General features: G+C 45.4%; 1 protein-coding gene across 1 annotated transcript in view; it reads right to left on the reverse strand.

Moving 5' to 3' along the window:
- Positions 1-417: 417 nt before the first annotated feature.
- Positions 418-17,190, reverse strand: part of LOC308340042 (aldehyde oxidase 2) — a gene marked incomplete at its 5' end in the record, with an annotated part of 79,919 nt that continues 63,146 nt past the window's right edge. The window contains 5 exons of the mRNA XM_080799195.1: positions 418-1,931; positions 3,995-4,070; positions 12,439-12,606; positions 15,124-15,312; positions 15,424-15,489. Coding sequence (XP_080655321.1) covers positions 4,017-4,070; positions 12,439-12,606; positions 15,124-15,312; positions 15,424-15,489 — 477 coding nt within the window. The 3' untranslated portion in view covers positions 418-1,931; positions 3,995-4,016. The remainder of the gene's footprint in view (positions 1,932-3,994; positions 4,071-12,438; positions 12,607-15,123; positions 15,313-15,423; positions 15,490-17,190) is intronic.

The following is a 17,190-nucleotide window of genomic DNA, read 5'->3' on the forward strand; positions in this document are numbered from 1 at the left end:
TCATGCTTGTGTGAGAATTGGCTGGGTGGGGATGGTATGAGAGTAAGTCCCTACACTATATACCTTTTTATATTTTTGAACTGTGTGAACATATTGTTAATTCAAAAAAATCTAGTAACTATCCTTTAATGATGCTTAAATAGAGCCCAAAGAACTGGTTTCAAGTATGTGGTTTCAAAGGAGCCTTTTTGAAAAAGTATTTGATTGATATCCATGCCGTTCAGATTGTGCGTCAACTCACAAAAGTAATTTTCATACGGACCCTTCTATTTTTGCTGCTTTCGAGTTCTCAACTGTGACAAATAGAAAATAAATGCCTAGTAACTAACCATCCTTAGCCCCAACAGACCAAATTTTTACAAAATATGAATAACACTTACCACTGTTTAAAATGATACAGATGATAAAAAAATTTTTTAAAAATATTTTATTTATTATTTAACAGAGAGAGAGAGCGAGCGCGAGCGTGCAAGCACAAGTGGGGGTGGGCAAAGGGAGAGAGAGAAGCAGGCACCCTGCCGAGCAGGGAGCCACACGCAGGGCTTGATCCCAGGACCCCAGGATCATGACCTGAGCCAAAGGCAGACAGTTAACCAGCTGAGCCACCCAGGTGCCCCCAAATAAATTTCTTATATTCACATTAGATTACACAATTAAGGGTTCTAGTTTTCAGAGTCAAAACTTTTTTTTTGTTAACTTTCAACTGATTTTGCCCTGGCTACTCCCACTAAGTTCCCAAGCCCTTCTGCTTATGTGTGCAAAAATCTTGCATAATTTTTTGTCCTGCCCATGACCCTTCTGTCGTAGTCTCCTTTCTCTTTGGGCTCCAGTCCCACTTCTTCCCTTAGACCCCTGCCGCCTAGTGAAGCCTCCAAAGTCAGCGGACAGGCCTGCACACAGCTGGATCCCAGTCGCTCCAACCAGATGTGCTCACTGCCTCCAGGGACCTACAGGCTCCCTTTAGGGCAAGCCCGATTTTCGCCTCCTCCCACCCTTCACCCAGTGCTCTCAGCTCAGCCCCTCCTCCCTCATTCACTTCCGGAGTCACCGGGGACCGTTGGCTCGGTGACTTTATCATGCAAATTCTGGCTGACAGAATGTCAGTTTACCTCCTGACTTCCTGGTCAAAACAAGGCCTACTTGTATTCTGGTTTCTCCTCCTCCGATGGCCTCCAAAAGTCAGAGTAAGGGAACTGGGTGCATCCCCTATGTTTTAAACTACAATGTACAATTTAGAACTCTTTTGCTCTGTGTTAGTCCCTTCAATATATGGGAAACGGAGCAGTGAAGTATTTCTGAAACTGCTACTAGATCAGGTGTTTTTATAGACAAAAAAAAAAGGTATGATATATCTGATAATATATTGAAAACGTTTTGACATTGCCTTTTCTCTCCAAATTCCAAAATAATGTTAACCAGTCGAATAGCTGACGTACATGAGTAAAACACCACTCTTTTGCTGTCAGATGCACACGCACAGACCCACAGCTAATTCACCGTAGGAACAAAACAAAACCTTGCAGAACTTTTGCGGTCTTCCTATCTGTGGCTACTGAATCGAACTTATCCCTGGGAAAAGTAATCATGTATTTATTTACCGAGGAGCCTCTTTCATTCTAGGTCTGTAACTTGCATTACTAGTCCTGTCAGACCGGATGGACACAGAAAGAAACAATTTGCTTTTAGAGCAATATTTACATGACATCTTCAGAAACAAATCAAACTTAAACTTGGCTGCTGTGGCTATTGCAAAGTTGGTCTGGTGGCCTCTAGCCTAGAAAGTCTAAGTAAATAATTTATAAATAATGATTCATCTTTAACCTAATCAAACTTGAATAATGTTTCTAAAATTTGTGTCTTTTTTCCACAACAGTATAAGAATATCAGTTGGGATTAACAAATCACCTTTTCACTTGTGAAAATTGAAACACCTGGAAAAAAAAAAAAGAATAATTATAAAAGAGTGCAAATCCCCCAACTTTTGCTTATAAGGAAAACAATGAATAGTTGTAAAATTGGATGCACCAGTGAAGCTTTATAGATACGAATAAGTACATTTAGGTCGTTCTTACTCTTCCTTGGCTCCCGTGTCTTCATTTATAAAATAAATGAGAAGCTGGAGGAGCTCAGAGATTGTCACACATTTTCAGCAGAGGTTTAAAATGTTGTCGGAACACACACACACACACACACACACACAATTTTAGTGTGGTATAAATTTAAGAAGGTCAGTGTTTTAACTTTTGCTTATAAAGCAAATATGTGAGAACAATGATGCTACTTTGAAGAAAGCCAAAATCTGAAAATACAGGTGAAGGATGACAGTTAAAGACTCAGAATGCAATTTATATCTACATCTTTATTTTAATTGCGCAGCACGGGGATCATTTGGACACAAAAAATAGCTGTAAGTGGTAAAGCAGCCAAAGAGATTTTGGGGGTTTGATTTTGATTTTTGTCTTTTTAAGTTTCTCTTGCGCTCTGAGGATGGCCTTTATGTTGAAGTTTGTACAAAAACTTGACAACCCAGTTCATTCACTGGTGGTCTCCAATTTGTTAAAGTTTGGCGCTTAGCATATCTGAGTGTGTGTGTGTGTGTGTGTGTGTGCAGCTTTCCTTGATTGAATACTAGTGTCAGGCACAATGCGGTGCCCTTTACAAACCTTGTTTTATACAGAGAGTAGAGTGAATTTGCCATCATATCCACATTTTAGTACTTGGAACAACAGAGGTAGGGAGAGAGAGAATAATTAAAGGGCTAGGAGCTAGGTATTCTGCCCTCTATACGTGGGTGCATGTTATTTAATTACTATTTTATAATGATTTAAAATATAATTTTAAATGTTGACTATTTTGATTTTTGCTGTTATTGTGAAAAGAGAAACAAAAGTCTCACCAATTGTTTGGTCTGATTTAGCAAAACTATCAATGCAAGTTCTTAATGTGACAAAGCAAAATGGAATTAAACGTATCTGTTAATACGTGTAGGTTGTTTTAGACATTTAATTGGAAAATTAGAGTTTGATGAAAAAATTTTTTTCTCTGAGTCTACGATGTAGTTCTCAACTCTGCTTTCATATTAGGCATTAGAAAATGTTGCCTAGTAAGTGTGTAGAAAACGGTTTACTTTTCCAACAATGAAAGTATGTTTCTTTTTGTCAGCATATATCTCCCAGGCGGTTTTGGTGGCCGGGCTCCAAAGCCTTCAGTACTCCAGGTTTTGGGTTAAGCTGCGCTACAAAATTGTAGCAGTTGAACTCAACGAATACAACTAGATACCTCTTTTAAATAGCACTAATTAATTATAAATGCGGGAAGCAATTGATTTTAATTTGGTGTTTTGCACTCAAGATATAAGTAATTCTCAAAAGAATCAGGGAATAGGATCTTTAAAATATCTTAATCCACAGCTCTCTCATTTTATTTTATTTAAAGATGAAAAGAAAAACTGGGACAGCTGGCTGGTTTAGTCCATGGAGCATGTGACTCTTGTCACAACGTGAGTTGTGAGTTCAAGCCCCATGCTGGGTGTAGAGATTACCTAAAAATAAAAATATTTTAAAAAGAGAAGAAAATGAAAAGTTGCTGGGTTTTTGTGTGTGTGTAAAGTACCCTGACTTTCCTTGTCAGCATCCAGAGCATGCATTCATTTAGTGTTAAAATGTTGGATAAGATTTAAAAATGAAACTAGAGGGACTCTTGGGTGGCTCAGTCAGTTAAAAGTCTGCCTTGGGCTCAGGTCATGATCCTGGGGTTCTGGGTGGCAAGGGGCCCTGCTCATCAGGGAGCCTGCCTCTCCCTCTTCCTCTGCCCCTCCCCTTGCTCCTTCTCTCTCTCTCTCAAATGAATAAAGAATCTTAAAAAAAAAAAAAAAGAAACTCGATTTATACATTTGTGCAATCCTAAATTTCCTTGGAATACAGTTTGAAAACTAGTCAACCGGCTGATGTTTTTCTCTTTCTGAGTAATTTATCTTTCAGCTTAATATTCTTACCTTTTAAGAAATGACAGCAATGTTATGCTATAGGGATCGACCAAGGTTTAAATGTCTTCGGGTCATCTCTTGGGATCTAAGAAAGAAAGTAAATAAAATACTTAATGCCATAATGCCATTGCAATAGCTCATCAGAAAAAACTACCTTGAATCTGTAGGTTTTGAAAAAAAATTTTTTTTAAAGATTTTATTTATTTATTTGACAGAGAGGCAGGCAGAGAGAGGGGCGGGGGGGGGGGGGGAGCAGGCTCCCTGCTGAGCACGGAGCGCGATGTGGGGCTGGATCCCAGGATCCTGAGATCATGACCTGAGCTGAAGGCAGATGCTTAATGACTGAACCACCCAGGTGCCCCTGAGAATGATATATCCTAGGAAATGTTTGGGGGAGGATTGTGGGAAGGAGAGAGTGGTTAGGTGAGAGTTGTTTGCATGGGAGCCTACAGACTTGGTCTCTTCTGCAGTGATCTGAGAACAGCCTTGTCTACACCTTTAGCCACACGTATGATTTGTGTGGAACAGCGCCTTTGCTAATTAACCCCTGGGCTCATTTATTATCCTGGGCTACAAGCCCCAAGAATTTAACTTGTTTATCCTTCTTCCTTGGGCTCCTCAATTCCTGAGTCCTCTGCTGGGAATTCCCCCTCTTAGGTCTGGCAAAGAGGCGGTATCTACCCCCCCACCCCCGCACCCCCCTATTCCCTCCTCACCTCCGTTTTTGTTTAGAGAGATGACTTTTAGTTACAAAAGTGTTCAAGACAAAACAAAAACAAACTTCCCATAAGTAATGGAAAGTTATGAAGATTCCGAAAAGCTTTTCTCTGGATATTTCTTTCACAGAAATACAAAAAGACAATGAACAAAAACAAGCAAAACACAACTTTTAACTTCTTATCTCTACAAATTCTGCTCTGTTTGCTTTTAGTCTGTATTGAAATGTAAACGGAGGCTCGGTTTGCCTTTCTCCCGCCTTCTCCACTTGACCGGGCTGGGGAGTTGCTTGGCTGCCTCGTCTAGAATCCGCCTGGTGCACCTGGGCTGGGCAAGCCTCGGACAAAGCTCCTCAGTGTGGTCTGAGGTGGATTCAGGTCAGCTCCTCTGCTAAAGGGAATGGAATTTTTACTCTTTTCCAAAACCTGCTTCCAGTTCTTTTCACCAGACCTACCAGGGTGCCCCTCTGCTTCGGAACACAGTCATTCCCAGCCTTCTTGAGTCTCACCCACTCCCTAGCTCTTGGAGTGAGGACCTAACTTTTTTGGGAGAGGGGGTCTCCAAGGCCTCCCACCTCTGGGACTTAAGCTGCTCTCCATTGGCTTTGGAGATCTCCCCTTTATCTTCTTTCCCTGGTGCCATCATCCCCTTCTTCATTAAGGCAATATTCACTCTGACTGTCAAGAGCAATTCTGCTTTTCATTAACTCTCAGCTTCTGAGCTGTATCTGGCCCAGTCTCATTGGTCTCAAGGTCTAGTGGCAATGGGGAGTTGCTATCGATGCAGGACTCTTTACCGTCGTCATCGTGCAGTAAAGCATTAAGTCAGCGGGCTGGCTTGTCCAAAACTGGCACATTTCAAAAGAAGCTTTAGCCCCAGACCAGCTCCTTGGAGGTAACACCAAAGGCCTTAAAATGCCACCTGGTAAGATGTCTTTGTTTACCTCGGACCTTGAGCCATGTGGCATCATTTGACCTCTGGAAGGTCTGGACACCAAGTAACTAAGGTCGGATGCAGACAACTGGTGTGTACTTGACTGATCTCTAATAAAAACTCTGGATACAAAGGCTCAGGTAGGCTTTTCTGGTTAGCAATGCCTTGTATACCTTCTCACCCATCATTGCTGGGAGAATTAGGTGTTGTCTGTGTGACTGCCCTGGGAGAGGACAACTGGAAGCGGGTGCCTGTCTGTCCTGGACCCTGCCCTATGTTCCTTTTTCCTTCGCTGATGTCAGCCTGTAGCTTTTCACTGCAATAAACCATAACCGTGAGTATACCAGCTTTTCTGAGTTCTGTGAGTCCGTCTGGGAACCGTTAAATCTGAAGGTGGCGGTGGGTACTTCCAACTCAAGTCATCCTCGTTATCATCACCATCACCGTCCTCGTGGTCAGTGTGCCTTGACCATTATGTGTGACAACTGTGAAGTGTTTTTCATGCGTTATCTTAATCACTCTTGACTACAATGCTGTCAAGTAATTAGAGTTATTCTCTCCGCATACCTCTCCCCTCCCTTTCATAGATAAGGAAACAGAACGATCAGAGAAATCATGTAAATCACTAAAGGCAGAGCTAGGGCTCCTGCGCACAGCCTTCTGACTCCAGGGCAGCTCCTGTCCGCCGCTAGCTCAGCTGCTGCCTCTGGCCCGTTTCACACTGTGCTCTGCTTGCTTCCCTCTCTGCACCCAGCCCGGCCCCGTTCCCTTTCAGGTCTGTGCCTGCCTCTCTTCCTCCTCCGCTTCTCTCAGCGGGAGGAGGTAACTTCCTGACACCAGGTACGAGAGCTTTTAGATACAAAAATGCACAGAGAGGCAGGGAGGAGGAGAATGTGATGAAGAACGCGAGGGCACGGGCCCGTCTGAGCATGTGTGCACGTGAGTACGTGTGTGCGCGCGCGCGCGCGTGCACGTCACAGGGACGGAACGGCGGACAGCGCTCTGAGCAGGGCCCCCCGGGAGCCTCCACCACGAGTCTGCTCCTGAGTCTGCGTTTGCGTCTGTGCTCCAGCTCCCAGGGCCCACGGCGCCGAGGTGTGTCCGGGCTGCGTTGAAGGCCTGGCCAAGTGTGTGCGGCTGAGCTTTCAGCAGAGCGGGATGCGGAAGGCGCGTTTCTACATGTGCTGGGGGAGGTTCCAGCACTACAAAGGAGCAGAACACAATCTTGGGGGACGGGCAGGACCTCTCCCTCTGCTCAGAGAAATGTGAGCCAGAGCACAGGGTATGCGGTTGAGGACTAGTGTTTGGGGACAAACCAGCCGAGGGCAGCGCGGGCAAACCCGGCCGCTGACGGCGCAGAAAATGTTCACGTGTCTGTCCTTCCTCTGGCGGGAGCGGCTCCCTTGGCTCAGCTAAGCAGGTGGCGCTTCTAATGCTGCCAGCTCTCGCTCAGTCTGGGCATCTCGGGAAGCAAACGAAGCAGGAAGGGAAAATGAAGCAGGGGGGCGGCGCGGTGCTAGTGCAGCGCAGGGAAGGGAGCAGGTGGGAGGCGGCGGGGTTAGGGTTTGCAGAGCCTTCAGGAGCACACGCCCGCCCGCCGCACCGAGGAAGGGCAGGCACGGCCGTCGGCGCTGCGCACCGGTCTACAGTTCACGGGAACCGGTCCTCTCGCTGTAGACCGGTGCCCGTGAACTTGCTCTACAGTCCGGCCCCAGCCTAACCCACGACATAGCCACCTGTTGTGGTCGCGAGCCTTCCTTAGGAGTCAGCATGATAAAGCTGCCCCTTCAGAAGGTGGGGGGGACTGAAACCCGTCGAGATACTTGCTTGTCAGCTGGGTGTTGGGTTGTAGCTTCCAGGAGACAGAAACCGAATCTGTTCCTTGGCTTTACGTGGCTTCCCACGGGGGCAGTCCCCACACGCCACGGTGTTGTCGCTGCTTTCATAAATACTTTTTGCTGCTAGTGATAACAAGGTTTTTGTATTTGTCCTACTGCCAAATTCTTCAAGGCAGGGTTTTTCTAATTTTTAAAGCTGTGGAGCTCTTCATGTCTCTGAATCCTAAAGTTTTGTTTTGTTTTTTTTTTGGATGAAATCACCGTTTCTAAGGAAAAGTTCTAACTTGAAAGTATTAATTAGGTATTTTTTATATATCGTCAAGAGAAATGTCCTTTTTTCCCCCTTGTGGAATTTTAAATGACTATACAAAACACATTTTCCAAGAAATACATTTTTCTTTCTCCTGTCACCAAAAAGGGAATATATGGGATGATGTTTCTGGCTGTGACTGGCTGAGCCAGGCTGCTCTGCTGGGCTCAGAGCAGAACCTACCACCAGCGATGAGTTCTGACCAGGAGCTGAGCACCAAGGAACGGCCCGTGGATAAAAACAACAATCAACAACTCTGATCAAGATAAGCAAAACCACAGATGTAAACAATCTTTGATATAGTAAATGATTGTTCAAATTGAAGATTTTTTTTTTTTGGCCTGCTTTTTGTTGAAACTTAAAACTACTTATCTGTGAAAATGAGGCTGCTAGTGTTAAGGGTAGATTTTTTCGATTGAGCAGGTCAACTTGATTTAATGTAGAAACTCTTCTCAAGCCCTTTGGGAGGGGCATATTTTGAAGAAATTCATGAATAGTTATGGGTCTTTGGTGGAAACTTCACTTCAATATTTACAGAGTGACTTATATTTACACAATATTTTTACTTGTGTTATTTTATTTAATTCCAAAGGAAAAGTACTGAGGGTTTGGCCATCATTTCTGTTTAAGAAATAGATATAGCCCAGCTGTTATTTACCTTATGGTTATAAGGAGGTTATTAAAAGAGGCGATTTGAGACTTTCCAATGTTCATGTTCTGGTACACAGAACTTCTGAACCTCTTGCCTTCTTATATGTCGGAACAATTGTGTTTGGACAACAGAATTCAAAGGCCAAATATACTAGGAGTGTTAATATCTGTTTCTTAAAAAAAACTTGTTTTTGTTTTTGTTTTTGTTGTTTTGCCTAGTACAGTGTTATATGCCAGGGTGAATCATTATATACAGTCAACCCTTGAACAACGTGGGGGCTGGGGTGCTGACCCCCGTGAAGGCGAAAATCCACTTATAATTTTGACTACCCCGAAACTTAAGTACTAATAGCCTACTGTTGAATGAAATGAATGATGTTACTAATAACAGAGCTGATTAACACATACATATTATATGCTGTGCATGGAAAAATGAATAAATGATTGCATGATGAATGATCAAAGCCGGGGCCAAATTTATGACCTCTTTAACTTTAAGAAAAGGTTAAGGCTAAGTTAGAAAAGTTTTGTTCTGTTGATGCACAGGCATAACCCACAGTCAGCTTAGCACCTATAATTCATGATAATTATTTGCTTTTCTCCCCTGCTACACTGTAAACAACTCGAGAGCAGGTATGTGTGAGTCTGGTTCACGAGTATACTCCCAGTACCTCAAAATACACAAGAAGGAAAGTATGGAATTGATTTCTTGAATTTGATTTAAACTATGAAAAGTGAGTAAGGATTAGCCAAGCCAAAGACAGAGCTTGGTGGAGGCCCCTGCCCTTGACAGGAGGAACAGAACAGAAGGCGGCAAGCGTGAAGAGGGAAGGCAGGGGAGGGCACCACGCAGAGCTGGAGAAGAGGGTGAGGCTGGCTATGCTGGACGTTGCAGGTTTACAGATTTGGGAGGGCAAGTTGAAAAGATCTATCTTTATCCGAGGAGCAACGGGAAATTTTCACCTTGTGTACGTGCTGGAGTGACGTGGTCATATTTGTCACACCAGGACTTTCTGGCTGCACTAGGAATGGGAAGGCCGGCAAAGAGGCTGCTTCGACCCAGACTAGAGAGATGGAAGGTGCTTAGGGTCTCCAGAAAGGAAGCACCACAAAGGGAGAGCCTGCTCTCTGTTTCATTCACTTCTGAATTCCCAGTCCCCTGAGCAAGGTCTGGCACCTGCTTTGCAGTACAATTTGGATAGAGGAGCATTGCCCTGTCCTGTGACAGGAAGTAACAGAATCTGTATTTCGTGTGTTTCTTGTCCTCTTTGTTAAGCCAAGAGTCAGGACTTCCTCCTCTCTGCTCCTCTTGGGAGGCCACACTCAACGCTGGCCCCACTCAAGGCTGGCTTCTGGGTATCCCTTTGCTGTTAGTGTTTGGAGGTCAGAACAGAGAAACTCTTGAATCCTTGAAGTGTTGTCAAGAATTTGAAGAAGCCTTGCTCTTATCATGGAGTCACACCCAATGATACTGTCCAGATCTTTTTAACCATTGATGGCAGGGATATCTCAATTTTGGAAAATGAGTACTACATAAGGTAAATGGTACATATAAATAATTATGACTTAAAAGATAATTATAAGTGAAAAAAAAGATAATTACAAGTGTATATGAATATATATATACCAAGTTCTTAAAAGATTATATTTGTTTATTTGTCAGAGAGAGAGAGAGAGAGCATAAGTGGGGGAATGGCAGGCAGAGGCAGGGGGAGAAGCAGTCTCCCAGCTGAGCCGAGAGCCCGATGTGGAGCTCACGACCTGAGCAGAAGGCAGATGCTTAACCAACTGAGCCACCCAGGTGTCCCTGAATACCAAATTTTTATGCTTATTTCTGATTATTAGGATTACGGCTGATTTTCACTTTCATCTTATTCTTTGCAACATATTTCTTACTTTTCCACAATGGACGTGTGTTACTTTTATGAAGATAAAAAATAATACGTGTTACTAAAATGAGATTTATAATACCAAATCTAGATTATAACATGAGGTGCTATTTAGGTGTGTTTTAGAAAACGCGAAGGGGCACCTGGGTGGCTCAGTTGGTTTAGGTGTCTGCCTCCAGCTCAGGTCATGATCCCAGGGTCCCGGGATGGAGCCCCCCCCGCATCAGGGTCCTTGCTCAGTGGGGAGTCTGCTTCTCCCTGTCCTTCTGCCCCCACCCCCTGGCTCATGGTCTTTAGCTTGTGCTCTCGTGAGAGTTGCTCATACTCCCTTGCTCCCAAATAAATAAAATCTTTAAAAAATAATGGGTCTAAAAAAAATAATGGGTGTGCCTAATTAGTAGATGGGTATACACGTTAGTAGATGAGTTATATCCACAAAGACATATTAAATTAGACTTATCAAAAGACCATCAGACTTGGGAGAAAATATGGCAGCTGGAATCCAAGTGATCCACTTCTTACCGTTGCGTGTGACAGACTGACTTTGCCAGACAACCCAACTATTAAAAACGGCCCCAAAACCTGGAAGCGAAGGAATTCGCTTTCTGGGAGCCAGGCCATCTGAAGACTGAGGAGGATAAACATGGGCAAGAAAGGAAGATTAGAACCTGCTGCTGTGTGTTTTTAGTTTTGTTAATCTGCCCCATTTGGGGAAGGGATATTTATTACTGCAAAAGCTGACTGAGAACATTTTTTGAAAGGTTGGGAGTGCTTACGCTTTGGGGTAGAAATCAAGTGATTCCGCAGTGACCATGTGACCACTGCTGTTGGGAGGGGGTCGACCGGGCCCTCGAGGCGGGCCCTCGAGGCTCAGGTCAGCGCAGGGAGGGCTCCCTGCCGTGGAGGAAGGCCGGTTCCGACCGTGGCCAGCTGAGCAGGACCGACCCGAGGCCGGCGGTAGTAACCCGTCGGTGCAGTCAGGTGAGGGGCCGCCTCGGGGTCAGAGCTGTTGCTGGGACACTTGGTGGGAAGGACGGGCTGGTGGGTATGACTGGAGCGCAAGAAACGTGGAGTCAGATTTGGAGATGGGAAGAGGACCGGATCGTGGCAGGGAAGGAAACGTGTCATGATGACACTTCCTTAGGGTCACATTACTCTTCTGCTCTACGGCTGGATGCTTTGAAGAGGTCAGTTAAGTATTGAGGCTTTTTTCACTATAGATCTGAAAACACAAATTTCTTTTAAGAGGTACAGAATCAATTCTTTTCTAAGAGGCAACGTACTATACTAGAGCCAGACGGTCTGGGTTCGAATCTTGACTTTGGGCAAAGTTTCCTCAACAGTAAAATGAAGAAAATAATACCAGGTACCTGATAGAGTTAGGGAAATGACTGATGAGATAATCTGTGTAAAATATTTAGGACAGTGCTCAATGAATGCTAACTAGTGTTATTATTTATATTAGGATCTAGGAGGAAATGGGCACAGGTGGGCTCAATGACCTTGCCGAGGGGACGTATTTGCACCAGTCGGGGTTTGGGTTGGGATGGCTGCGTGTGGGCGCAAGTAGCTGGTGACGGCCCAGTCCTCCCTCTCCTGGGCTGGCAGGCACGGTCGTGCCATGCACAAGCAGCAGCTGGTAATAAGATCCTGTTATTCTTCTAGGAAAAGTGTACTCTGTGTTTTCATAGGGCACATGGACAATGCATTATCAAATGCAGCCACGCGAGACATGGGTAGTTTCTGTGTTTGCTTTTCTTGAAGAGTAGGATAGATTAGGCAGGACAGAGGAGGAAATATTTACAACAGTTCAGTGACACTATCCAGTTGCTTGCTGTTTAGCTACTAGTTTTTGAAGCGTGATAAATCATCCCGCCTCAGTGCTGCCGAGACGACCAAACACACACCAGATGTGGAAATGCTTTTTTAAAAATTTAAAATTGCTACACATAAAAAAGGTATCATGTGATTTATTTTTGCCCTCTTGTACTCTGATTAGCTTTTATTTTATAATTTGAGCTTGTAATTTGATCAGATTGGGTTATGAATTTACCTTAGAGGTCAAGAAATAGATAGAAAAATCACCTTTTAGGAAAATAATCAATAATTCCATACCATCTCTGTGAACCGATCTGCACAGGCCATTCGAACCCATTCTGGTGTCGCTGGGCTCTGCACTGTGAAGTCCTCGGCTATGCCTCTTTCCCTGTGGGCTGCAGCTACCGCGTCAGTGATGGCGAAGAACACAGATGAGCCCAGGAACATACCGGACTCCCCCAGGCCCTGCAAGAGAGCATGTTTGTTGTAGAATCTTCTAGACTGGATTACAAGCTACTATATTTCAGGACCCAGGTCTTTTTCCACCATTGTATCCCTAACGTCTAGCACAGTGTCTTGCTCACAGTAATTCTCAATAATTTGTTCACTGACATATCGACTGAATGAAGCTTGAGCACTCATAACAATCCCAGTACCCCCTGAACTTCCTATATCTGTAATGTTGTCTTTAAATCTTTGTTCTATAGGAAAGGTAGGTGCATGCATGTGTGTGTGTGTGTGGGGGGGTATCCTATTATTCATTTATTTATTTTTTTAGGATTTTATCTATTTACTCATTAGAGAGCAAGAGTGGCGGGGCGGGGGTGGACAGAGAGAGGAGCAGACTCCTCAAAGAGCAGGGAGCCTGATGCAGAACTCGATTCCAGGACCCTGGATCATGACCTGAGCTGAAGATAGATGCTTGACTGACTGAGCCTCCCGGGTGCCCTGTGTGGTATCCTGTTTAGAGAAGCACATTCAATGGCCAACTTCATGAGTGAGAGAAAAATGCCTTGTTAGGACTCCAGCACCGGGGAGGTAGGGTACTCTAGAAGAAGAGTACAGACTTGGGTACCAATGATGGTGTGAGGACCTATCACCTGCAGGGAACAGTCAGGTAATATAAGTGAATGATGTGGGCAGTTGAAAGACAGCAAGGAAAAGTGGGAATTATGGGGACGTGGTTGTCAGGTCCTGTCTAAAGGGGCCCCTGTTCTTCAGTTCTAGCAATTGATGTCTTCTAAGAATATAACCAAAACTACCAGATCATCCAATTTCTCAAGAGAATTTAGATAATCTTATTTTAATGTACAGTTCCCTGATTTTTAAGACTTATTTACTTGGGAGAGAGAGCGAGGAGAGGGAGAGAGAGAATCTCAAGCAGACTTGCTGTTGAACACGGAACCCCATGTGGGGCTTGATCCCAGGACCCTGAGGTCATGACCCGAGCTGAAATCAAGAGTTGGCCACTTAACCAACTGAGCCACCCGGGTGCCCCTACAACTCCCGATTTAAAAAAAAAAAAAAACACTGTGTGGGTCACAGAAAACACATCTGAAGCCTACATTCAGCCAGTGGGCCCCGAGTTTGCAACCCTGAGCTAGAGATAGGAAGTTCGCATCCTGGCCCTTACTTCCTCTATTTCTCTGGGTGAGAGTATCTCTCAGAGCCTCGGTTCCTCTATCGGTGAAATTCGGGCAATGATATTTACATTACAGGGTGTTGTAAAGTTCAGGAAGTGCAAAAGCACCTAGCACAGTGCCAGGTACTCGGTTGGTCCCTGTTATTATTACACAGTACACTCCATGCGGCGCCTGTAAACCCATGATTTTCCTCAGGATCTGCCTATGAATGGCTGGCCACAGCCACAGGACTCACGGGTCCCCAGTCCGACTGCTCTTGGTGGCCTGAAAGCTGCTCTTTCAGTGATTTCCAGCCTAATGAGAATCCAAAGGGGATGCTGCTTTTCCTTCCTTTCAAATTTGCAACCCCCCCACCTCCCCACCTCCCGCCACCACACGCCCAGAGAAAGTTCCTGGGCTGACAGTGCGCTCCAGTTTGGAAAGGAGAACATTCCAGCAGATATAGGTGAGCTCATTTTCTTGTACATCAGTTCGCCACCCCTAGTAAGAAGCCTCCTGAAAGCCCTGAAAGGAAGTTTCAGCAATACATCTCAAACCTAAAGGACGTTTCTACCGAGAGTGACTTTCTCTTAATCTCCATGCAGCCGTGCCAGTAAATGGTGACCTTTATTTTCATTTGCAACTCCACTACGTTAGCAGTTACTAACGGTTTGTGTCTTTGCTTCCTGACACCAGAGAAGCCTTTGCTGAGTGCTCTCTTGTGCACTGAAGGCTCTTTATTTAGCAGCGTCCCTGGCCTCTCTACCCGGAGTACGAGCATCTCCTCGCTCCACAACCCCAGTTGTGACAACCCCGTATTATCCCCAGACACTGCCAAATGTCCCCTTGGACAGTGGAGAACCAGTGTTCTGGATCCATTTCTGGGGATGGATGAGGACCCTGAGCCCCCAAGAGGTGAGCGATTCATCTGCGATCACAGGGAGCTGGTGAGGCGAGGGTAGGAACCCGGGTCCGCGGCGGCCTCGGTCCGGGATTCTTCCCACGCTGCCGCAACTTCCCAAGATGTCAGGAGTGTGACGCCTTCAATCCCATTTACTATTTCAGCCTTAAGGTTCTTAAGTGAAACTATTATTCTGTCAAATCAGAACTTTGCACCGAATTTTAGCATTTCCAGTGAAAGAGGATACTAACAAATAAAGTCCTTGGCCAAGGAATGCCACTGGGCAGAGATCACTTATCCCTGGGTGACTCTTCTCCAAATTCTAAGTCTCTTGTCATTTGCTCCTGATACAGGCTGGCATGATTATGACCATGATTATGATTATTTTTGTCCACCTGCTTTCATTTACATGCTGCTCGATGGACCACACTGCACAGCAGCAGGTGTTTGGGTACTTACCTTGGAGGAATAGATGGTTGGTGGGCTTTGTGATGATGGCAACAGGGAGACATTGAACTCCTCTGGGACATCCGTGATGGCTGGAATTTTGTACTCGTCTGGGCCTCGAGAGTACAGAACACCTTCTGGGGAATATTTCAGCTCTTCAGTGGTATAAAGGCCCATTCCCTGAATAAAGGAACCTTCAACCTGAAAGGAGAAAATGTCGAGCTCTGTGACGCTGTATGCCTTTTAGAAGTACTTGGCCACCCCAGAATGACTTTCAGGAAGTGACATCCATCCTCGTGGGCCAGCACCTACCTGCCCAATATCAATGGCAGGGTTTAGGCTGCAACATGCATCCATGACGACGTCCGTTCTGATTTTCTGCCAAAAATGAAGATGATCTCACCATTAAAAACTTAAATTAAAAAGACTATCTTAAGATTTATTTACAGGTCTCCAGTTATTCCAGAACTCCTGCTGGCTAATCCCCCCTCCCTGAACCTCCTCAGTTTTAGAGGTGGGAAGAACTCTGCCGAACCCTTCCACTTTAGTGCTGGGGCTGGCCATGACCCCAGAAGATCTTACGTAATCATGGTTTTGACTTCTTTTAAGTGACTCCAAAGTCCATGGTATCTGAGTGCCTTTGAGTGTCGCTTAGTGAATAATTGATCCTGGTTGCTCACCTGATTCTAAACCTGGATTTGTTGTTCTGCTGCATTTCACGAGCTCCCGGAATCCTCGTGATGATTTCTTGGAGGCGCTATTATTGCCGTTTTGCAGGGGAAACCGTGTAGCCATAGTGGCATGTATGAAATTGGAGTTATGAAAGATCTTGGAACACAGGAGGGGAATGTTGAGACTGCCTTTGACTATGTTAATCTCCTTCCTTCCCTGAGAAACGTCACACTAACTTGGCCCTTATGTGTTGGCACAGGGCTCGGGCAGATGGTTTTTTTTTTTTTTTTTTAAATTTTAGATTTTTTAATTTATTTATTTGACAGAGATCACAAGTAGGCAGAGAGGCAGGTAGAGAGAGGGGGGTGGGGGGAAGCAGGCTCCCCGCTGAGCAGAGAGCCCGATGCGGGGCTCGATCCCAGGACCCTGAGATCATGACCCGAGCTGAAGGCAGAGGCTTTAACCCACTGAGCCACCCAGGCGTCCCGGGCAGATGGGTTGTTAAGGAGAAACAGAAAGGGCTTATGTGGGGTGCCTGGATGGCTCAGTGGGTTAAGCCTCTGCCTTCAGCTCAGGTCATGATCTCAGGGTCCTGGGATCGAGCCCCTCATCGGGCTCTCTGCTCAGTGGGGAGCCTGCTCCCCGCCCCCCCGCCCCCCGCCCCCTGCCCACCACTTGTGATCTCTGTCAAATAAATAAATAAATAAATAAATCTTTAAAAAAAAAAAAAAAGAAAGGTCTTATGGGCCAGTGGTCTACCTCAGGTTATCTCTGGACTTTCCTTCCGCCCCCATATCCTGGGCTTGTTCTGACAATATCAGCATTCTCTGCGTGGGCTTACTAGCTGCGCTCCTCCTTTCTATCGAGCCCTTTGGGTCGGCAGTTCTCTTTTGACTCAAAAGTTGACCTTTCTTTTTTTTTTTTTAAGATTTTATTTATTTATTTGATAGAGATCACAAGTAGGCAGAGAGGCAGGCAAAGATAGAGGGAGGAAGCAGGCTCCCCGCTGAGCAGAGAGCCCGATGCGGGGCTCGATCCCAGGACCCTGGGATCATGACCTGAGCCGAAGGCAGAGGCTTAACCCACTGAGCCACCCAGGCGCCCCCAAAAGTTGACCTTTCAAACCACCTTCCATGGGCATTGGGACCAGCCTTCATTTATTCTCAACAGATAGGGGAGGAGGTTAGACACATCTCAGAGTGGGCCTTGAGTTCATTTCCATCTTGAAAACTGGTATATTTTGGGGCACCTGGGTGGCTCAGTGGGTTAAAGCCTCTGCCTTCGGCTCAGGTCATGATCCCAGGGTCCTGGGATCAAGCCCCGCATTGGGCTCTCTGCTCGGCGGGGAGCCTGCTTCTCCCTCTCTCTCTGCCTGCCTCTCTGCCTACTTGTGATCTCTGTCTGTCA

This window comes from Martes martes, assembly GCF_963455335.1.
Source record: "Martes martes genome assembly, chromosome: 3".
Lineage (NCBI taxonomy): Eukaryota > Metazoa > Chordata > Mammalia > Carnivora > Mustelidae > Martes > Martes martes.